Source organism: Protopterus annectens, chromosome 8.part0 (assembly GCF_019279795.1).
Source record: "Protopterus annectens isolate FY-2018-M chromosome 8.part0, PAN1.0, whole genome shotgun sequence".
NCBI lineage: Eukaryota > Metazoa > Chordata > Ceratodontiformes > Protopteridae > Protopterus > Protopterus annectens.
In genome coordinates, this window is record NC_056741.1 from 766,978,215 (window position 1) to 767,003,055 (window position 24,841).

At 39.0% G+C, this 24,841-nt stretch overlaps 1 protein-coding gene across 2 annotated transcripts in view; it reads left to right on the forward strand.

Annotated features, from left to right (window-relative positions):
• LOC122809033 (vascular cell adhesion protein 1-like) overlaps positions 1-24,841 on the forward strand; it is an 88,211-nt gene that overhangs the window by 55,089 nt on the left and 8,281 nt on the right. Inside the window, exons 7-10 of one of the 2 annotated variants that reach the window (XM_044080235.1) lie at positions 5,683-5,949; positions 6,855-7,121; positions 8,021-8,287; positions 13,307-13,573. In XM_044080235.1, the coding sequence (XP_043936170.1) occupies positions 5,683-5,949; positions 6,855-7,121; positions 8,021-8,287; positions 13,307-13,573 (1,068 nt within the window). The remainder of the gene's footprint in view (positions 1-5,682; positions 5,950-6,854; positions 7,122-8,020; positions 8,288-13,306; positions 13,574-24,841) is intronic. The other variant, XM_044080236.1, reaches the window with a different exon arrangement.

Below are 24,841 nucleotides of genomic sequence, written 5' to 3' on the forward strand. Positions count from 1 at the left end.
TCAGGAGAAAGATGATTGGATGTGCTCGATAGATTTCCAGGATGTGTATTATCACATAAGAATGGACAAATGCTCCAGGAGATTCCTCTGCTTCCGTCTGGGAGCCAGACACTACCAATTTCTAGCCCTGCCCTTTGGTTTCTCTACAGCTCCCAGAGTGTTTACCAAATGCATGGCAGTGGTGACAGCTCACTTGACACTACAAGAATTCTGGGTGTTTCTGTATTTAGACGATTGGCTCCTTACTGCCCCCACCAAGAGTGTACTTGTAACAGCCTTACAGTACACCCTAAAGCTATCGAAACCTTTGGGGATCTCTATAAATAAAATATAAATAAATCCAAGTTAACTCCTACTCAGAATCTGGAATTCATAGGGGCAACCTTTAACACTCAGTCTTGTCATGTCTCTCTCCCACTTCACAGGTTATAGCGACTAAGATGTCAATTCCAGGTGATATTCTCTCAGAACAAGGTTTCAGCTCGTGCAGTCCTTCAACTACTTGGATCAGTGGCAGCATCTATCACCATAGTTCCCCTAGCAAGGCTACACATGAGACTTGTACAGTGGCTCTTAGTATCACAGTGGTCTCCGTTGACTTATCCTGTGTCCTTTCAGATCCGCATAACAAACCATTGCAAATAAGACTTAATTTGGTGGATGAAGACAGAAAGGGCCCCATCTCAGCCCAAAGCCACAGTGACCACGGATGCCTCCCTGATGGGGTGGGTAGGTATTTCCAGAGAAGGACAGTCCAAGGAGCTTGGTCCCCCTTGGAGGCCAGCCTACATATCAGTGCTCTAGAATTGAGGACAGTGCTTCTGGTGTTGCCTGCATTCCATTCTGCCGTCCCTTCAGCAACTATTGCTATCCATTTGGACAACATGGCCATAGGCTGGTATATCAACAAACAAGGCTGGACCAAATCCTACCTGTTGTGTCGAGAAGCCATGAGAATTTGGCAGTGGGTGGTGTCTTCCAACTGGTTTCTGATAACAATGCACATTCCTGGAGATTCCAGTGTAATTGCAGACAAGCTGAGTAGATGCATCCTGCTGCCTCATGAGTGGTCCCTCAATCCTGTAATAATGGCGGAGATCTTCAGTCGCTGGGGCCAGCCTTGCTGCGATCTGTTCGCTTCCCCTGCAAACCACAAGTGCAGCAGCTACTTTGGTCTAATTCCCTCTCAGGGGGGAGTCCCCGAGAGATCCTCTAGTACATGATTGGCCCATGGGACTTCTTTATGCTTTTCCTTCCCTTCCTCTGATCCTGCAGTTCCTACAGAAAGCTCTCTGGTTGAGAAGCAGAGTAATCCTTATTTCCCCTTTTTTGGCCTCGACAAGTTTGGTTTCCTTCCTATAGCCTCATCTAGTACACCAACCGTGGATTCTGGATCCAACTCCAGAATTACTGTCGTGTCCACAGGGGTTGGTATACCCAAACATATCGAGTCTCAAGCTGATAGCTTGGTTTTTCCACTTCCAGTAATTTCCAGGCAGAATAATCTACCCTCCCCTTTACGTAACATTCTTCTGGCTTCACACAAGCCATCCACCAGGAAACTTTATCTCAGCAAGTGAAAGAGATTCATCATTTGGTCTTGACAGAAAGGGTTAGACCCCTTCTCAGCTCCAGTTAATGCTGTATTAGACTATTTGTCACACCTTCTCCATTCGGGAGCAGCAACCTGCACTATTTGAGTACACCTGGCTGCTATTTCGAATTTCCACAATGGCTTCCTAGGCTCCTTCTTGATTGCTCATCGCCTCTGTAAAATCTTTTTAAAAGGTGTCTCACACATTAGACCTCCATTCAAAGAGCCAATCGAACCTTGGAATTTAACATTAGTTCTACAATCCTTGACCCAATCCCCTTTCGAACCTGCTGCCACTTGCGATGTAAAATTTTTATTTTGGAAATCTCTATTCTTTGTAGCTACTACCTCAGCAAGGCGAATATCTGAGCTTCAAGCTTTGTGCATAAAACGTCTTTAAATGGTCTTTCATAAGGACAGAGTATCACAACGGACTAACCCCACCTTTTTACCCAAAGTTATTTCAGATTTGACTATTAATCAAACAACTGACCTGCCAGTCTTCTTCCCCAATTTTTGTAATAAAGGAGAGTGCTGCCTGCTTTTACTGGATATACATAGACAATTACGATTCTACTTGAACAGAACCAAATCACTACGAAAATCTGACCAGTTATTCATATCCTAGTCAGGACCACAGTTGGGAAAAACCTGTTTCTAAAGTAACTTTATGTAAGTGGTTGAAAAATTGTATATGCTTTACTTAGCAGCATAATAAAATTCCTTTACCAACTAATGTCAAGGCACATTCAACCAAATCAGTGGCGACATCTGTTGCCTTTCATTCAAGAGCTTCCATGGATGATATTTGTGCAGCAGTTACATGGGCTACTCCTCATACCTTTATCACCCAGTATAAATTGGATTCGGTCTCCAGGGGGAGAGCATCTTTCGGTTCAGTGGTGCTCAAGAATATTCTTCCATAGGGTGTCCCAGAGCATAAAGTAGCTTGGGACCCTGTCCCATCAGTAATGAATGAATGAAGATTAACAACATCAGATAAAGAAGTTATGTTCATACCATAACGTTCCATCTGTGTTATTGATCTTCATTCATTCATTACATCCCATCCTCCTTCCCCCTCCAAAAGACTCCTGGAGGTTCGAATTTGGTCGAAATCCCGGGTTATGGAACATGCTCAGAAAAAGCCTCCGCTTTCTTTCTTATGGGCAAACTTGATCTGAGGTAACAGGGAGAGGGGCATATGGGTAAGCTTAGCTTGAGTTTTTTTTTTTTTTTTTGCTGGCACAAACTTGTTATAAAGGCCGACTCTGTTCCGAGGAAGGAAACAACACCTATCAGTAATGAATGAATGAAGAACATAACTTCTTTTTTTTTTTTTTTGAGCCAAACGTACCTTTTGGAATTGTGGCCAAAAATTCAACCTTGGTCTCGACAGACCATAACACATTTTCCCACATGCTTTTGGGAGACGATGTATTGTTTTGCCAATTCAAATTTCAATTTTTGTTCAAACTTTAGCTGGGCCTAGATGTTTTTCTGTGTAAGAAAAGGCTTCTGTCTTCAACCCTATCCCATAGGCCACATATATATGGAGAATACAGGAGATTGTTGTCACATATAGTACACAATCAGTACTTGCCAGAAATTCCTGCAGCTCCTTCAGTGCTGCTGTAGGTCTCTTGGCAGCCTCCTTGACCAGTTTTCGTCTTGTTTTTCATCAATTTTAGTGGGACGTCCTGTTCTTTGCAGTGTCACTGTGTCCCATATTTTCTCCACTTTTTGATGACTGTCTTCACTGTGTTCCATGGTATATCCAATGCTGTGAAAATGTTTTTGTATCCTTCTCCTGACTGATACCTTTCAACAATGAGATCCCTTTGATGCTTTGTAAGCTCTGCGAACCATGGCTTTTGCTGTAGCAGGCAACTGAGTAAATGTTAGGAAGATCGTACTAGGACGGCTGAACTTTATTTGGGGTTAATCAGAGTCTCTTTAATTGATGGCAAGTGTGTACACAAGAAGACTGAATGTTGTAATTAAAGCAAAAGGTGCTTCAACAAAGTATTAGTTTAAGGGTGTGCACACTTATGTAACCAGCGTATTGTATGTTTTTTTATTTTTTATATTTTTCCCCTAACAGATTTGTTTGTTTTTACAACTGAATTTGTACAGGTTATAGGTCGCATTAAAGGTGGGAAAAGTTTTGAAATGATTTATTGTGGTTTCATTTTTTTATATATCACAAAAACCTGGCATTTTAACAGGGGGGGTGTGCACTTTTTATATCCACTGTATGTATGTATGTATATACATATATGTATGTGTGTGTGTGTGTGTGTGTGTGTGTGTGTGTGTGTGTGTGTGTGTGTGTGTGTGTGTGTGTGTGTGTGTGTGTGTGTGTGTGTGTATATATATATATATATATATATATATATATATATATATATATATAAAAATGTATGGGTCTACTTCAATGAAAGCTCATTTCACTGAAACTCATTTGACTGAGCACACACGACTGAAAGCTCACCACTGAAAACTCATTTGACTGAAACTCATTTCGCTAAAGTTATATGCCCTTTTTCCCATTGTAGTGCGATCCTGGAGTTAGTATATATACATATATATATATATATATATATATAGATATAGATATATATATATATATATATATATATATATATATATTCGTACATAGTAAGGGGATGGTGGGAGCCATAGCCTTTTATGCATTTTAAACCATATACATGGATACTTACAACTCCAATGAATAACTCTTTTTAGAAGACAATATATACCCAAACTATGTGGGGGGCTACGGCCCACACACCCCCAATCCTTACTATATATACTAACTCCAGGATCGCACTACAATGGGGAAAAGGGCATATACCTTTCAGCGAAATGAGTTTCAGTCAAATGAGTTTTACATACATATATATATATATATATATATATATATATATATATATATATATATACTTTCATACTATTGAGTAATGTGAACAGTTCTGAAGAAGGAAATAGGTACTGAGCTGCTGAAAAGATTCACAAAGAAAGCCAATAAAAACTATGTAAGATGGAGGGTAGAGGGTATGACTGGAGACCAGAGGAGGTGGATCTGTTCTCACTATAAACCAAAAGAGGTAAGAGCTGCATGATACGAATGCATACAGTTTTATCCTGGACATGAGAAAGAGCATGCAGAACATGATGGGTGGGGAGAATAAAGGTGGCAAAGGCAGTACATTGTATGGATTTCCTGCCAACTTAATCTGAGAAAGTACTTATCCACAGAGATGGCTGAAGGGTTGTAAATCCATGGAATGGAAGGGAATGAGTCGTAAACTGACAATTTAGGGAGGCAGTCATAAGCATGTGGGAAATGTGGTGAAAGGGTGAGGAAAATGAGGGAAGGCTAGACATTTAAAGGATAACCATTTGAACTTCTGAGACATATAAGTGCAAATCTGGGAAGAGCGAGACTGAATCACCAAATGTGGACTTGCATATACTAATTCCAATATAGCTGTTCCTTGGAACATTCCTTTTTTTTCCAAGGAATGGTGATTTTAAACTTTTTTTTATATAGGATCAGGGAAGATGGAGGGCTTGACACCCCATGAGGGTGTGCAGGAGACTTGCCACTACCCTGCAATAGAAGTTTAACATTTGCTGTTCTTCTGTGTTTTTTTTTTATCTTTCTTATGATTTCTGAGATAGTATTTCATTAGGGAGCCCTTTTGAAGTCATTCAAAAGACATTTTGGCCTATTACCTCATAATGTCTTCAATCTAATGTAGCTACTGAAAGTACAAAATTAAACTTATTAGACCTTTTTTGATTTTTTCAATTGGTTGTGACATATGTAAAGAAAGACTTGTGTACTATAATCTTTGTATAATATAATGCAATATAGTAGAATAGAATAGAATGTAATATAATGTAATATCATATAATGAAATATAACGTAAAAGGTATATGCATTCTGAGCCAGTATTATGTTAATAAAGTTGCCTCTGTTCTTGTGATGACAAGCTGCATAACACTGTTATCAGAGTCTGTTTACTAGCGCTATAAATTTTTTCAGTTAGAATACTTATAATTGTTTCATGTCTTTACAGGTCCACCAAAGGAAACACAATTAATAGTACATCCTTCTGCAATTGTACAGGAAGGGCAAACTGTGACAATTACATGCTTAACTCACAGCTCCCCACCTGCAAGAATTACACTGAGAAAGAAGAACAAATCTGGAATCACAGAACTTGAGTCTGAGGATGGCAAGTATGTTATTAATGAGGCTCACCTAGAGGATGATGGGATTTATGAATGTGAAGCCAGCAATGAAGTGGGGGAGGAGAGAAGGAACATATCAATTACTGTACTCGGTAAGATGTGTCATACAGACTTTGTATACGATTACCAAACATGCTTTTTTTGTAGCAGTATCAAAGAGCTGATGCTGTCTTCAGTTCCACAAAATTGTTTTTGTCTTATTTTCAACAACATCATTGATGAGCTGGTGATAAGTTTCCCTTTTAGAGGCTTTGTGCATTAATTCTAGCTACTAGTTCACACATTGAATGTATCCAGACTAGATATAATGGTTTCCCTACTATTTAGACATACAACAGTTTGAATTTTGTCTGGTCAGTTTATTGTATGGAAATTACCATATAGTGCATTGTAGTCTTTAGAATGTTTGAGGCTTGCACTTTGTTAGTTTATATACTGCAAGAATGTGATTGTGAACTGCACCTTTCCTGTACTTCTTTGACTGAAAAAGTATTTTACTTCAAGAATAACTCTTAGAAAATCTTTTGTTACTTACATACAGTATATTTCTTCATGTCTTTTAGGTTATGTTGTGAGATAATGTGTTCCTGTAGTACAGTTTTCCAATTCTTCTTTGATAAAAGAATTGCCTACTTTGAGAATGGATATTTAATTATTTCTCATGTAGAGCTTCAGGCCTCTAGATTGTTCATTGTTTTCTTGCAAGAATGTTTCTGGTACTGCATTTTTTCTGGGTCCACTGTGACCAAAGAAGTAGCTAGTTTGAGGACAGGACTTTTGAACTGTATATTTATTGATACAGTAGTGTTAGGTAGCGTATCTCTTGTACTGAAGTAGAAGTCTGACTTTGAGTGCAAAAGGTTTGAGGTTCTTGTTTTGATGGTTGTCTAATGTTAGCTCACATAATGCAAACTTGAGTTTTACTAAGCTCTGAAAGAATGTGCTGTGTTATTTCATAACTGAATGGAATACTTATAATTGTTTCATGTCTTTACAGGTCCACCAAAGGAAACACAATTCATAGCCCATCCTTCTCCGATTGTACAGGAAGGGCAAACTGTGACAATTACATGCTTAACCCACAGTTCCCCACCTGCAAGGATTACATTGAGAAAGAAGAACAAATCTGGAGTTACAGAACTTGAGTCTGAGGATGGCAAGTATGTTATTAATGAGGCTCACCTAGAGGATGATGGGATTTATGAATGTGAAGCCAGCAATGAAGTGGGAGAGGAGAGAAGGAACATATCAATTACTGTACTCGGTAAGATGTGTCATACAGACTTTGTATACGATTACCAAACATGCTTTTTTATAGCAGTATCAAAGAGCTGATGCTGTCTTCAGTTCCACAAAATTGTTTTTGTCTTACTTTCATCAGAATCATTGGTGAGTTGGTCATAAGTTTTCATTTAAGGGCTTCGTGCATTAATTCCAGCTACTAGTTCACACATTGAATGTATCCTAGACTAGACATGATTGTTTCCCTACTATTTAGACATACAACGGTTTGAGTTTTGTCTGGTCAGTTTATTGTATGGAAATTATCATATGGTGCATTGTAGTCTTTAGAATGTTTTGAAGCTTGCACTTTTTTAGTTTATATACTGCAAGGATGTGATTGTGAACTGCATCTTTCCTGTACTTCTTTGACTGAAAAAGTATTTTACTTCAAGAATAGTTATTAGAAAAACTTTTGTTACATACAGTATATTTCTTGATGTCTTTTAGGTTATGTTGTGAGATAATGTGTTCCTGTAGTGCACTTTTCCAATTCTTCTTTGATAAAAGAAGTACCTACTTTGAGAATGGATCTTTAATTATTTCTCGTGTACAGCTTCAGGCCTCTAGATTGTTTGTTTTCTTACAAGAATGTTTCTAGTACTGCATTTTCTTCTGTGTCCACTGTGACCAAAGAAGTAGCTCGTTTGAGGACAGGACTTTTGAACTGTATGTTTATTGATACAGTAGTGTTAGGTAGCATATCTCTTGTACTGAACTAGAAGTCTGACTTTGAGCACAAAAGGTTTGAGGTTCTTGCTTTGGTGATTGTTTAATGTTAGCTCACATAATGCAAACTTGAGTTTTACTAAGCTCTGAAAGAATGTGCTGCGTTATTTCATAACTGAATGGAATACTTATAATTGTTTCATGTCTTTACAGGTCCACCAAAGGAAACACAATTCATAGTACATCCATCTGCAATTGTACAGGAAGGGCAAACTGTGACAATTACATGCTTAACTCACAGTTCCTCACCTGCAAGAATTACGCTGAGAAAGAAGAACAAATCTGGAGTCATAGAACTTGAGTCCGAGGATGGCAAGTACGTTGTTAATGAGGCTCACCTAGAGGATGATGGGATTTATGAATGTGAAGCCAGCAATGAAGTGGGAGAGGAGATAAGGAACATATCAGTTACTGTACTCGGTAAGATGTGCACTGCATTTCCACAAAATTGTTTTTGTCTTGTCTTCATCTACATCATTGATGAGCTGGTCATAAAGTTCACTTTTTGAGGCTTTGTGCATTAATTCCAACTACTAGTTCACGCATTGAATGTATCCTTGACTAGACTTGATGGTTTCCCTACCAATTGGACAAACAACGGTTTTGAGTGTTGTCTGGTCAGTTTATTGTATGGACCATGGTGACACACCAAAACACAAAATTTTAATAACTCCTTAAGCGCTTTTGTCCCGGTATAGTGGATTCATCAGACTACTATCACAAACAAAAGAACAAGTAGATATACATACATTTGTCACATGATCAAATCAATTCCTCCAATCACATTCTAAAATGACAACTGCACCTTAATCACTTACCAAAGTATAAATTAACCCTTTCCTATAAAATACATATTCTGTTAAACAACCCTAGTGAAAGTAAGCATTGGTTCAAAATCACAACAATAAAAATATAAAAATCTTTTTTAAAATGGCTTCACAAATAAGTAAAAAATTTGTTGATTTTTATTAGTTAATACATTTTTTTCATTCATTATATCATCACAATCCCCCCAAAACACTTTTTTTTTTACATAAAGAAGTTGGCTTTTAATTTCAAAATACTGCTCAGGGAAACATATTCATTCACACCGGGAGGTTCTGTAGCATTAGTTTGCAAAATCCATTGAAATTCTAACTATTCTAAAAAATTGTCATCAGGTCCCCCTTGGGACCAAGATCACAGTGGTCAATAGCACAGAATTTAAAAAATTGATCTTTGTTCTTCAGAATATGTTTATAAAGGGCGTTCTTACAGTCCATTTTCTTAATATCATACATATGCTGATATAGTCTAGTCTTTCAAAGCCCTTTAGTTTTTCCTATGTAAACTCCATTGCATAGTTGACATTTAGCAATATAGACCACTGCCTTGGAAAAACAATAAAACCTATAAGGAATGTTCATTTCCTTAAACAGATGTTAGAGGGCGCAGTTGTAGTGAGCAAGAAAGGGAAAATGTCTTAAGTGTGGAAGTTGTACTCAGTGTGGGAATATATTAGTGTGCAATAATATTAAAAGTAATGGGTACAAGGAAATTAACATTCCTTTTTTATTGTTTTTCCAAGGCAGTGGTCTATATTGCTAAATGTCAACTATGTGATGGATTTTACATAGGAAAAGGGCAACTATTTTGCCCAAAATCCCCCCTCAGGGACAGTCACCAAGGGATGCTCTAGTCCACGCTTGACCCTCGGGTCTACTTTATGCTTATCCTCCTCTTCCCCTCATCTCCCAATTTCTGAAGAAAGCACGACAGTTGAAGAGCAAAGTGATCCTCATTGCTCCATATTGGCTTCGACAAGTCTGGTTTCCCTTCTGCTGGCCTCACCTGCTAGATCAACCGTGGATCCTCAATCCATCCCCAACATTGATCTCCCATCCACAGGTTCTGATTCACCCTAATCTAACAATCCTGAAACTGACAGCTTGGTTTCTCCACTTCCAATGATTTCCAGGCATGAAAACCTCTTGTCCCCTGTGTGCAATATTCATATTGCATCTCATAAATCTTCCACCAGACTAATCTATCTTAACAAATGGAAAAGGTTCTCTCTCTATGGGCAGCAAATAAAAATTAGACCCCTTGTCAGCCCCAGTCTCGGTGGTATTGGATTATTTATCATATCTTTTCCACTCTGGGGTGTCTGCCTCTACTATTCGTGTACATTTAGCTGCCATCTCAAATTTCCGAGTCTATATTATATCATCGAATGCTTAAAAAAGCGAACGCTGATTGATCGACCTAATTTAAGCGAAAGCTTACAATCTCAAACTGTCAGATCAGCGATTTTTTTCCCAAGGAAAAAAATCACTGATCCAAAACACATACACACAACACAAGCACACCAAACAAACAGAAATCCACACACATATACCTAAAATCTGATAGCTAACCCTACACTAAACTATGCAAACACCACTAACTACCCACTTACCTTAACCCAAACCCTAACCCTAAGGTCCGTCACTATCGCACACTCACCTCACCTGCTCCCTAACTCACTTAAATCCGCCCTAACCCTCATGTCCACTCAATCGCACACACACCTAACCCGAGCCCTAACCCTAACTCACCTAAATCACCCTAACACTCCCATCCTCACAATCGCACACTTACCTGAATCTGACCAGTAACTTTCCACCATAACACTGAAAATACCGAAGCAACAGAAACGGACAACAAAATTCTTTCCCTAGGAAAAAAATTGAGTTTCTGCTGCTTCGATATTTTGCAGTTTCACGAAAATAAGTTCGATAAATCAGCGTTCGCTTTTTTAAGCGTTCGAGGATATAATATAGACCCAAATTTCCATATTGGTTTTCAAGATTCTTCACTTATGTCACACAGACTCTGTAAGACTTCCTTGAAAGAGGTTATCCACCTAAAACCTTCCTTTAGAGAACTAGTAGAACCTTGGGATTTGGCTTTGGTTCTGCAAGCTCTAGCAGCTCCCCCCTTTGAACCTGCATCTTCATGTGATGTAAAATATCTCTCTTGGAAAACTTTGTTTTTGATTGCAATCACATCGGCCAGGTGATTGTCAGAACTTCAGACTTTATGCATCAAACCTCCCTATCTTATCTTCCATAAGGATAGGGGATCACTGAGAACTAATTCTACCTTTTTACCAAAAGTGGTGTCAGAGTGGTCAATCCAGTGTTCTTTCCTAACCATTCTAACAAGAGAAAGTATTGCCTGCACTCCTTGGATGTTCATCGGTAAATACAATTTTATCTGGACAGAACAAAATCTACCTGTAAATCAGACCAACTGTTTCTGGCTTTTTCTAGACCTAGATGGGGTCATCCTGTATCAAAAGTTACATTGGCTTCATGGTTGAGAAATTGTATTACCTTTATCTACAACAAAAACAATCTCATCTTGCCCGTAGAGTCAAAGCACATTATACAAGATGTATGGCAACTTTAGCAGCTTTTCATACTAAGGCTTCCCTCAATGATATTTGCTCAGCTGCAACTTGTCCAAACCTCATACCTTTATTCTTCATTACAAACTGGACTTGGCCGCTAGAGGTAGAGCTTCCTTTGGTTCCATGGTGCTCAGGAATGTCCTTCCATGAGGGCCACCCAGGGTTGCAGGTAGCTGGGGACTCTGTCCCATCAGTAAGGAATGAATGAAGATTAACAACATCAGATAAAGAAGTTATGTCTTACCATAACGTTCATCTGTGTTGTTGATCTTCGTTCACTCATTACTTCCCACCCTCCGTCCCCCTTCCGGAGTTTCTTGGTTGATCTCATGTACTCCTTTCTTGTAGGTCTGTTATGACCAGAGGTAGCCTCTACTTTTATCTATCAACTTGCAAACTCGATCTGAGGTAACAGGGAGCAGAGCATTCTGGGTAGGACCTTGGCTTGAGAGGTTTTGGCTGATGCGAGCTTGATATTGGCCGGCTCGGTTCCGTGGATGGAACCGATAACCCATCAGTAATGAATGACCGAAGATCAACAATACAGATGGAACGCCATGGTAAGACATAACTTCTTTTTACTTATATACTCTCTATGTCTTTATGTATGTAAGGTTATATTGTGAAATAATGTGTACCTGTAGTGCACTTTTCCTGTTCTTTGATAAAAGAAGCACCACCTACTTTGAGAATGGAGCTTTTATTATTTTTAGAAGAGTTTGAGGCTTCTAGTTTGTCATTGTCTTCCTACAAGAATGGTAGCTGTACTGCATTTTTCTGTGTCCACTGTGACCGAAGAAGTAGCTAGCTTGAGGATAGTTCTTTTGACCTTCATGCTTATTGATACAGTAGTGTTAGGTGGCATATCTCTTGTACTGAAGTAGAAGTCTGACTTTGAGCGCAAAAGGTTTTAGGTTCTTGTTTTGGTGGTTTTCTAATGTCAACTTAGATATTTTAAACTGGAGCTTTACTAAGAGCTAAAATAATATGTTGTGTTATTTCATAAGTGAATGGAATGTAAAGAGTATTACCATATGGATGTCACTGCAGGTTGAACCACCCTTTATTTAAAATGGCATGACTGTGGTGAAAGTATAGCCAAGTAAGGGGGGAGTGAAAGTAAAGGCTTAACACAGGAGTGAGGGGAGCAGGGATAAAGGAGACCTTTTCCCTTTGTTGAATCGTTTTTTATTTTGAACTTTCTAATTATACATTCAGATGGTTTAACTGGTGGCAATGATATATATATTTTTTCTTATTACTGAGTAATGTTCACTATTCTGGAGGCCATAAAGGGAAGTAGGAATTGAGTAGCTGAAAGATCGAAAAAGAAAGCCACTAAAAGTTTATGTGGGATGGCAGGGTATTATGACCTGAGACCAAAGGAGACAGATCTGTTCTCACTATATACCAGAAGAGCCAAGGGCTCTTTTTTGCAAGGAATGGTGATTTTTAGACTTTAGAGAACTTGATTCACATTAGGGGTGCAGGAGACTTGCCACTCCCCTGCAAAAGAAGTTCAATATTTACTGTTCTCCTTTGTTTTTTTGTGTTTTTTTTTTTTTTTTTTTTTTTTTTTTGCATTTCTGGTCTGCCATTTATAAGCCTTGGCATTTTAATAGGGAGCCCTTTTGAAGTCATTCAAAAGGCATTACCTCATACTGTCTTCAATCTGATGTAGCTACAGAAAGCACAGAATGTAGACTTATCAAACCTTTCTTGATTTTCTCAATTAGCTGTGACGTGTGAAGAATTTTGTTAGAGTTGTGTACTGTAACCATAACCTAATATAATGTACTATAGTAGAATAGAATGTAATATAATATAATGTAATGTCATGTAACATAATGTAATTTAAAAGCTATATACATTCTGAGCCAACATTGTTAATGCAGTTGCCTCTGTTCTTGTGATGGCATGCTGCATAACACTGCTATCAGAGTCTGTTTACTAGCGCTATACATTTTTTCCATTAGAATACTTATAATTGTTTCATGTCTTTACAGGTCCACCAAAGGAAACACAATTCATAGTACATCCTTCTGCGATTGTACAAGAAGGGCAAACTGTGACAGTTACCTGTGTATCCTACAGTTCTCCACCTGCAAGGATTATATTGAGAAAGAAGAACAAATCTGGAGTCACAGAACTTGAGTCTGAGGATGGCAAATACGTTATTACTGAGGCTGACCTAGAGGATGATGGGATATATGAATGTGAAGCCAGAAATGAAGTGGGAAAGCAAAGAAGGAATATCACAATCACCGTGTTAGGTAAGAAGAGCAAAAGTGCCTTTCCCTCGCCTACTTTTGGAGCAGTAGCAAACTATTCATGCTTTCGGCACTTTCACAAAAATCTCTTCTAACTTTATCCACTGGCATTGTTGAACACATTATATGTTTCACTTTCTTATATGCTTCACATGCATTCCAGGGTGCAATGTTTTCTGGCACCTTGAAGGCGTGAAAGATGCTCTCCCCCCCTCTCCCCCCACACACACACAGAAATTTCCTAAAATGACATGTAATGACATGTAGAGGTTTTTATGCCAGTGCAGATTTTTTTTTGTTTGCCTAATGCAAGTACATCTTAACACTGTAATGAATTTTAGACCCCACATCCCCATCAAGTCAAATACATGTGATTTATACTGCAGGAAATTTTTGCAGTAGTTTTCATCAGATGTGCCCTTCTCCCAGTGAAGCCCTTCTGTGGTCACATGACCATATTCCATGGATCCTTGGGTGGTGCATGCAGGCAGCTTTTACATGTTGCCAGCAGTGACAGGAGCTCAAGAATTTTTTTTCATAGCTGTCATTGCTTTACTTCCTATGTTAGTGCCAGAGTAATTTATTCTGCACAGTGTCTTGTATTTGTAAACCAGTTGACATTTTCTTCAAAAATAGTTAATCAAAATTTAAAAAGTATAAATATGTGATTATGGTAGATTGTTGACCATTATTTATTAAAACGGAAAGTCGTATTCTTTATTATTTAAGAAAAAGTATAAATCCATGTACAGTTAACAAACTAAATCATTAAAGGACGCTTAGAAAGTATCAGTACTCTACCACTACATTTGGGCTGGTGAAGAGGATATTAATAGTCAAGTGACTTCCAAAACTAGGAATATGAGGTTGCTATCAAAAATAACAAATTTCTTCTCTTTCACCTTGTTGTTGCTGAATGACAAAACAGCACTTTCATCAGTAGGTATGTTGGTGTTTCTGTGACGTTATATGCAGACATTATAACTTTGGATGAATATAGCACTTTAGGTGCAGCATTTAATCAAGCTAGGTCTACCATTACTGTATTTAATTTGGTTCATGTTTGCATTTAGGGTTCCCCCTGACTACAATACATCTGCAAGAGAATAATTTGATATGACAGGAGAAACTGCAGTGAAAACAACCAGGGCCTACATTAGTACCTTTGTGTAATGAAGTCGGTAGTTAGTTCTTCCTTCCTGACCCTGAAAATGGAAATTCCTCCTTGCAGTGTTTTGGTTCTCCTCCAGACAGTATTTATTTTGTGAAGACGTTAAGTTTTATGAGAGAAGTTTTCTTTTGGTCTGTATAGAGATTTCTTCAGCTCCATATAAGAAGTTCAGAAAACACATGAGACTACTAGATCCAGAGTGGATAGTACCACCAGTTTATGATGCTTTGCTTTATTTTCTAAAAGCTTACAGTTATTGTTTAGATTCATATGCACATGCACAAAAATGTTGAGAGGGTGCATATCCCCTTTAGACAGGCCACAGTATACATTAGGCATAGTCTGCTACTGTCTTTTTGTAAGTGTTCACTTAGAGTCCTAAGGATGTCCCTCTCCATTTGAAAAAAAAATACTCCAACTGGCTAGTTAAACATGCTTAAAAATGCTTGCATCTAATACTTTAGCTTTTAGGGCAGTTTGCCCACATGGTTTCCAAAGATCCATTATTTAAACAAGTCCAGGAAATGTACAACTTGTTCCAAGCAATAATACTACCAACAGGTAAGAAACAAATAGTAGTTGCAGTTGGCAGAATTGAAATTCGTATATTGAAATGTCCATATGATGGTACAGATACTTCATCAGGCTGCTTGTCTCAGAGATAATTGTAAGGGTACTTGTATGGCTTAGAACAGACTCTTACTATGAGGATGCCAAACCTAGACTACTGAATAGTCCAGTGACACTTGATCCGATTACGCAGTTGATGATATTTTTGTTAATTTAGAAAGGAAGAAATAGGAAAATGCTGTCTTCATTTACGAGTTGCATATTGCATGTACTCTTCAATTTCTAAGAGCTTATACTGCAAATAAAATCATTGTTTAGAATAATTTTTTAGCAGCTTTGTCAATAAAAAGTGTAAAGAAGTGCAAATCCTTAAAATTCCAATTTTGCTAGAAATGGCAAATATACCCCCTAGAGCTTTCATGTGACTGGCAGTCCCCTTCTATCCCTTCCCCAGTACTCCTAAGGAAAACATTTCTAAGTATTTTTTTTTCGGTGTGTCATGAGATAACCACAGGCAAAGATGTTTTATGAACAATATGGTTAGGCTATACAAAAGATTTTTGTTTCAGAAAATAAATTGTAACTCATACTACAGAACTTCCCACATCAAAAACAACATACTTCTCAGTTGACAGATCACCAGCTGTGTGAATTCATTCATTTTGGAGTTGACATAATGACTAAGATGTTTACCTCCCAGATACAAAGTACAGGGTTTGATTCCGAGCATTGATTGTTAGCTAAGTTTGTAATAGCTTTGTATTTACCCATACACCTAGCAATAAAAAAGACAATGATAGGCAACTTCCCAGTCAGAGAAGTCATTATTTTTACTCCAGACTGTTTTTAGGTCAAAAAAGGACAGAACCTTTAGACCAGTTCTAGAATTATATCTGAACAAGTACATAAATACAAAACCATGGTGGATGTTTAACTCTGTAGATTCTGTATCCTTTCACAGAACAAGCCTATTAAATGGCTCCCCTACATATGGAAAATACCTGCCTGTATTCATATCCATATCAGACCATCTCACAGAAAGGAACTCAGATTCCAGATGGCTCATTGTCACTTTTTACAGATTCCAGATAGATGGCTCGGTATCATTTTTTTTTTGCAGATTCCTGAAGGCTCATTATCACTCTTTTTTTTGCAGTTTCCAGATGGTTCATGGTCATTTTTTTTTTGCAGATTCCAGATGGCTCATTGTCATTCTTTGCAGAATCCAGATGGCTTCTTATCATTTTTTGGAAATTTCAGATAGCTCAACATCATTTTTAGCAGATTGTAGATGGCTCAGTATAGCTTTAGTTTTCCCATTTCTTTTACCCACTGTCCCCACAGCATTTGTAAGATGTTTAGCTCCAGTGTTTGCACATCTCAGAAAGTGAAATATAATCATCTTCCTTTATCTAGATGGCAATGTGTAGTGATAGAGACCAGGGAATTGCTGGCACGCGGCACATAAAACAAGACAGTTGCTGCATTGCAATCCCTGAGAATAATAGGGAATTATAAGCTATCACCCTATGACCTTTCAACATAAATAGCTTTTTTAGTGGCAGTCTTGCATTCAGTGCAACAAATTTCCCTGCTTAAAGTTTGCAAACAAGTATTTAAACAGCCCTGACATAATTCTTTCTGCAACAAGTCATCACTTCTAGGCGGTTTCTAAGAACCATCTGGTATGTGTCTTTTTGCTTTCTTCTAGTATGTCACACAAGGTTCCATATGAGAAGTTTAAAATATGTCAGAAATCTGTAGAACCAATCGACAGAGCTGCTGAGCATGATTATTTGTGTCCCCCAATATATAAAGGAAGAATTCCTCTGATGAGTAGATGTGGCATACATATCCACTGGGATGATAACATTCCTCCTTCCAAAGTTCTGAATCTAATAAAATTATATTTGGATTATGCTTGTGGATCACTTTTCAGCAACATTTCTTTGCACGGTAACTGGTCTCAAGGGACTTGATAATCTTCTGGAAGAGTTTTTAGGCTGACACTAAAAAGATATGGATAACATTTGTTTTGTGTCTGTGTTTGTTGGGCAATTGTAGATCAGACTTCAGTCCTCAAAAATGTGAGATATGTAGTCTGTAAATACCATTTTAGGACAAGCATGGCTTATCTGCTGTGCTTTAGACCACAGCATTCACAGTCTGAATGTGATATTTGTAAAGCAGTTGATAGGCGAACTCTTAAAGGCAGGAAGCATACCTCTCAACCTCTAAGCACAAGTAATCTGGACAGAGCCAAAAATGGTAGGAAGAAGAAGAATTAGTATGTGCCGAAGGAAAGAGACATTACACACTCAGGTTATGCCCCCCCCCCCTTCTCAATTTAAGGAAATGCAGCTTGAGCTTCAGAAGTTCAAGTCAAAGGAAAAGGGACTAAAAAGTAAAGAGGCTGATGGACCCCATTCTTCTAAGAATTGTCATCCTGTGCTGTTCAAAAGATCAAGACAGGAGGCTAATAAGTCTCCCTGTAGTGTTTGCTATGTCTCAACATTTGGTTATAGACAAAGATAAACCGAGGCTTTCGGGATAGGGGGGCTTATCTCCATCTAAGAGAAAGAACTAACTAGGTTCTCCTTCTGCAGGTTTCCTTGTGTCATATCTCTTCATTTGCCTTGGTCTGACTTTTTCCACCTCTAGTGACTGTGCTACCAAGGACTTTAACTATTGAAGAATCATGGGGGCATTTTTGTAGCTGCAGATTAAGATGAGTCTGCATCCTTCTTCCACTGTGTCCATGGTGGATAGGGAAGGTGTTTTCCCTTCTTCCATACTGGCCCTATTTAGGCAATGATTCTCTTGGGACAGGAGGGCACCTAAAAATGACTGCAGTGGGCATCTGTAAGTATGTCAATGTCAGCTGTGGTCATCATGGATCATAGTCTTCCTTGCTTCTGGCATCAGGTCTGCCATCACAATCAGCTATATCAGCAATGACTCCTTTGATGCTGAGTCCTTTCTTGGAGTCAAGTCTGTGGACTGGCATGTCAAGATTGTCATTGATTTGACTTCAAGTCCTCGGGGATAAGAATGACACAACCTTCAGCTGTACCACAGTGGCTCCTGATGTTTGAGAGCCAGTCATTGCCAATGCTTTTCCACTGAACAACACTGCTGTCACTGCCAGTGAGCTTTCCAATACTGACCCCAGCAGTGGTATTGCACACTTCACTGCAGTAACCCCCTTCAGTGCTGTTACCACGAAAGTCCTGGCCCAAGACCCTTCTCACTGCTTTGTTCTCCTGCACTTCAGTACTAATGTCAGAGAATCTGAAAGACACCACAGAGAATTTTTTAGACCTAGATCCCTCTATGTTTCCTCCTCATCCTCAGAGTCCTGTCCATGAGGATTCAGAGGAAGCACACAGTGCAACAGGAAGCAAGTTGACTGTCGTGTAGAATTTCTATTTCCAGATGCAAAGGATAGAGATAAAGGGGATTCCAAAATATCTAATTCAGATGACTGCACATCTGGGAAGATCCTGCAGCTTATGCAAAAACAAGGAGTGTGGTGGTCCAGTCCACCAACACCACCACCACCAATCACTAAAGAAGAACCCAGAGGAGACTTTCAGCTCAACCCTGACACTGGCAACATGGGTGGTCTCCTGGTGAACAATCTCTTGTAGTCATAGAGGCATGGAAAAATAATGATATAATAGCCATATCCCTAGGAGACTGAACAGGATACTCTGTCTTAGGACAGGAATGACTTGATACAGACCCTAGTTATAAACTCCATAGTCCCTGCACTGGCCCTGAAATCCAGAGGGCCATCCCACAAACAAGGAGTCACGGACTTTGCATCCCTGCAAGAAAGAATATATCATGTATATGTGCCTTCCATATTTTATGTAAGGCTGCTGAATTATGTGTCCTATATGCTGAGATTTCAGCATGAGCATGCCAGTGAAATGGACAACAAGCTGCAATATTAATATTTACCCAAAGGTATATCAAATTTGACCATGCACCTGACCTGTAACTGTGCAGATGAGGCAGCAGTGGGGTGGGGGTGGGGGGCAAAACTACTGTTTGCTGTCATGCCTGACTGGGCCTGATAGACTTCACCAAAAATTTCAGGATGGGCTTTATTAATACCCTCTTTAATGGAGCTTATATCTTTGAGATGAATGTTAGAAAAACATTACAAGAGAGCAAAAAGGGATAGCAGGATTCTCACAGCCAAGGGTGTCCACTTTGAAATATTGCAAAGGACATTCTCCAGGATGCAAAACAGTTCCTAGCAACTGTGACTTAAGTAGAACCAACAACAATTGAATAGACAAATTCAGGGATTCTGTCGTTCCATACCTGGAGACCACATCAGGCGCAAAATCCCTGAGAGCTTATCTGATTTTGTCACTTCTTCTTTTCACTTGGATGGCCGTTATGCAGGACAGGTAGATGTAGACAAATTCAGGGATTCTGTTGTTCCATACCTGGAGACCACATCAGACGCAAAATCCCTGAGAGCTTATCTGACTTTGTCCCTTCTTTTCACTTGGATGGCCATTATGCAGGACAGGTAGATGTAGACCATCACATCTAGGTGGCTACAAAATCCTTTTCCAAACATCACCCCAACAGCACCCTGTTTTGTTATCTGGAATATTGCCTCATCTGTAGAGATTGGCAAGACAAGAAGTCATCATTCTCTTTCAGAAATGACAATTGAAAAGGTCCCACCAGATAAGAGAGGATTCAAATACTAGAATATTATTTCAGAAAAAGGAAAGTACCAGTCTTTGATCTCAGCAGTCTAAATGAACTATTTTGCAATCAAAACTTACATCTGCGTTTGTACAAATGATTCTTCCTTACTTGCAAGGAGAAAATTGGATGTGCTTTCTAGGCCTCTGAGGTACTTACCTGCACATATAGATTTCAAAGAAGTTAAGGAGGAATTTTCACTTGAGTCAGAGCCAGTCATTGTCAGTTTAAAGTTCTAACATTTGGTTTTACCTCAGCCCACAAGATGTTCATCAGATACACGGCCATGGTCACACCAGCAGATGCAGAGTGCAAAGGTCTTCCTTACCTGGATGACTGAAATCTAGTCATGCCATGTCTTGACAGTGTAGGTATAGCATGGGAAACTGTACTACATCTCTTCCAACATTTGGGCATTAGAATTAACACTTAAAGTCACAGGCAGAGCCACTGCAGACTCCCATATGCATTAAATGCTTTCTAGCCACTCTGTCATGCAAGATCAAGATTCAACATGCTGTATTTCAACTTCTCCAGCAGATATCTGCTCCTGCCAGGCTTTGTCTCAAAGCACTGGAACTTGTGGCAGTAACACTATAGCTAGTACCACATGACAGATATCACATGAGGGTACGGCAGTCCATCTCAGAACCAAGTGATGTCAGATCAGCAGTCACTTTTTGCACTATGTGAAGATTCTAGAAATATGCCAAAATCATCTCAATTGGTAGTCAAGTATCCCCCAGTATTACTCTGACCAAGCACTTCTAGCTTTCTGTCTCAGTGGTGACAGTTACCATGGATATATCAGCCTTAGGGTGGGGGGGTGCATTGTCAGTGGATGATGGTCTAAGGTGCCCTTTCCCAGATGGAGGCAGTTTGCATATCAGTGGGCTGGGGATGAAAGATGTACTTCCCACTACAGGCATTTCAAGACTCCATAATTTGTGATGCTGTTGCTTTTCACATGGATAGTATGCCTGTGCCATGATACCGAAATAAGCAGGGTGATAGGAATTTATGGCTTTGCGAAGAGGCCATGAGGAAGTGGGAATGGACTATGATGGCAGACTGCAATCTATGTCTTAGGAGAACATAGCTGTCTCATTGACAGCGCCAGGTTTGTTTGCTGATGCCGCATAACTGAAAAGTCAGGTAGGGAGGGACAGGTGAATATGGGCCATCACCTCCACAGGTAAGATTATCAGTAGTGAGGGAATGTTTCCACCACTGCTAGACCCCATGATACAGGTATATTCCTCTGGCCAATTCCAAATGTAGTACGTTCTGCTAACCGATATGCCCTTTGGGACAGTGGAACGAGGGTGTTTTAGTCTAGACATTGCATGCAGGAACCCTTTATGCTATTTTCCTTTTCTCATATTTGCCTACAAAGTGAAGGTCAACAAATTTAAACTTATTCTTAGTGCTCCATTTTAGCCTTGACACATTTATTGTGCTCTCGTCTTTTAGTGAAGGTTGGATACTTGAGGTTTCCCCCAGAACCCTCCTCTCTCATCCATCAATTGAGCTTTACCAGGAATTCAGCCCCCTCTAACTGCTTGGTCTTTTCACATCCATTAATGGCCAGGAATGCCTTATAGCTTCCTAGGGTTTTCCAGATCCTTAACTCTGCCCTGATGCCAAACACCAGGAAAATATATAAAAACAATTGGACACATCTTGTGATTTGGCCCACGTCCAAAAGGATGGATCCTTTTTCGGCTCCTGCTGCACCATTTTGAACTACTTTACACAGATTTTTCTATTGAATTACATCCTTCAGCTGTTTCCAGTTTTCATAATGGACATCACAGTACTTCAGTGACATCTCTTAAGTTACGTACATGTTTCTAAAGGGGCACTTTCCTAATTAGACCCCCTCTTTCAAGAATGTTGTGCCTCCACTATATTTGAATTTTATGTTGGAGGATTTGATGTTGGCTCCCTTTCAACCTGCATCTTCTGATAAATTGCTATTAATATTATTCGTTTTATCTTGGAAAACTGTTTTTGTTTGGGCAATAACATGAGCCATAAGAATCTCTGAGATTTAGGCCTCATGTTTAGACCCTCCCTCTACCTGATATTTCTTAATGACAGAAAGGTCTTGTGGATAAACCTTTCCATTAAGCCCATTGTAGCTTCAGAACAGAATTTGAATCAGTCTGTCAATCTCCTTGTATACTTTCTGAACTGGTCCAGTGAAGGGGGATATACTTTATATTGTCTGGATGTTCTTAGGCAGCTGTACGTTTTACAAAAAACAGAGAAAATCTGTTTTGAAGAGTTTCACAGTTCAATATGTTATAGTCCCAATACACTGAGTTCCAAAGTTTCTAAAGTCACTCTGCCTATATGACTTTCAGAGTATATTAAATTACTTTATAACAAATATGACAAATATTTGGCAGATTCAACAAGAACAGTGTCTATATCAGAGGAACATTTCAATAATGGTTTTGGAGATGAAGTCTGTGTAGTTTTAGCATGGGGTTTTCTGCATATTTTTGTGAAACACAGCATTCTGGGTAGATTTTAAGGTATTTGCCCTTCAGGATCACAGTCTTGAGAGGAATTCTTTCATGATTCCATTCAGGATGTCAAACCAGGAATCTGTCCTGAGGGCCTTGAAGAGGATGGACTAGATCATCCTAGACATGAAAGTTATATACATGGAAGAACTAGATAACCCATGTTCATCCTTTTAAATGTAATCACCTTCTTTCTCATCTTGTTGAGACACAGCCCAGTGGAAGTTGCCAAGGCGTCTAAATCTTATATTGGTGCTACGTTTTATGGTGCTTCATTCTGTTGAAGCTGCTTGTTCATCCTGGAGAGATAGGAAGCATGGTGCCTTGTGGGTAAAGCGTACGAGTTGGAGACTTGGAAAGTTTTCTGTGTTGAGCTAATTTGTGCCTAAGGCTAAGTCCTAAAGGTCATGAAGGGCAGAAGTTAGAGTCATTATGGCAAGTACATAACTATTGTTTCTTAGGCTTGTGAGTAGGATACCTCTCATTAAAAATTGTTGCAAGAAAAGCCTAGTAGGAGCAAGCCAGTGGCTTCCTTCTTTGAGCCACCCTCAGTCAACATATGTACTTTACCTGACTTCTTACTGTCTTATGTTTTCTGATACCTTCAACTCCATAGTTTTGTGCATAGACTATGATAACTTTTCTATCCTATATTTTTGTTTGTCTTAGTAGACCTGCATTTCCTTTTTACTTTAAAATGTTTTTTCCTCTTCTCTCTTTTACCCGTTTATAGTAGATGAATGCAGAGTTTTTTTCACAATACCTGTTCTAGAGGAATTTTATTCCTCCATCTAGCTAAGAGGATTTGTTTTTATTATGCTTAGTCATAGCTCTGGTTGTACATATCTCAGTGGACCTCAAGCTCATTTATGTGTTTACTTATTTATTATTAACTGGGAAAATCTAGCTGTGTAGATAAAACCTATTTCCACAGGAGGCCTGGTTTCCACAGAAATGACATTGTAGTTCAGAGCTGCAACTAGGGCAGGACGAATGGGGTGGCTGTCCCAGACACAAGCTGTAAGAGGGCAGAATCAATAGGTGATAGTGCAGTGAGGTGCTGACATGGCTTTGTGAAGCCACAAAGATATCCCAGCTTCACAAGTGAATGCAAATACTGTGTTTGAGGTGTGGTTGAAGCTCTGCTCATTGTGTGGTGATTTGTAGCAAGCAATTTGCTGCACTTTCAGAACAGGAAATTTTTTTTGGTCCAAAGTTGAGGGTGATGTCAATTCAGGTAACTACAGAGGGTGCCAGATGACCTAATTCTGTTGTAGCTTATGCATTACATTATAAACTGAAAAGAATAGCTAACACAAAGGTTTCAAGTAGTCTTAAGATCACATGAAACTGGCAACTAAAGATGACAGAGAAATTAAGACCTTTGCAAAATGAATTGACAGACAATAATACACGGTTGTCCAGCCTCATGCAGTCTTCAAACTAGCATAACTGTGCTAAAGGAAGCTACTACAGTACAGTTATAGCTGCGCAGATTATTTTTATTTTGAAGATTGTAACCTTTGGCTGAGTGTGCTAATCCTCATTTAGCCCTTGTTATTTAAGCATGAGTCCCAATGGAGCATGTGAAAAAGTGCCCTGGCTAATGTTAATCTTATCTGATGTGCTTTCTTTAGTAGACTTCATGTGCATTACACCTTTTCTTTGCACTTCCTGTCAGTCTGGGCTTCCATGTTAGTGATAATATGCTATTTCAGCACTCCTTTGCCACAACTGTGATCATTGTATTTTAGTAAGCTTCAGCTTTACCGTATCACATCTGTCTACATGTTTTCTACTAGGAGTTTACACATTTGTGAGAGCTGGTGAGCACGGTCTCCAATACAATGAAGATGATTGTAATTTTTGATTTATTTTCTTTTTGTAATCATCCAATGTTTGTTTGTTTCTTTGTTTTTATAGCTGAGTAGCATGTTTTATATGTTTGTATCTGCAGCTTTATTGGAACTTACCATAACACTAGCTCTGTCATTAGAGCTCTCGTTATAGGAGCCAACCCACCAGCCTTTCCCTTGCCCATTCCTAATCCTTTCTTTTGGCCTATGTTTAGTCCAAGACTGGCAGGACAATAGAAGACAAGTTATTATATGACAGCATACGTGCTGTATGTGCAAGCAGTCCAAATTCTCACAATGCAAATCCTACACATTGCTTCAGACAAGCTCTATTCCCAAATCTAGCATTGTGATAACCACAAATAACTTATGTTTACTGATACAGTGTAAAAAACAACCACACTTA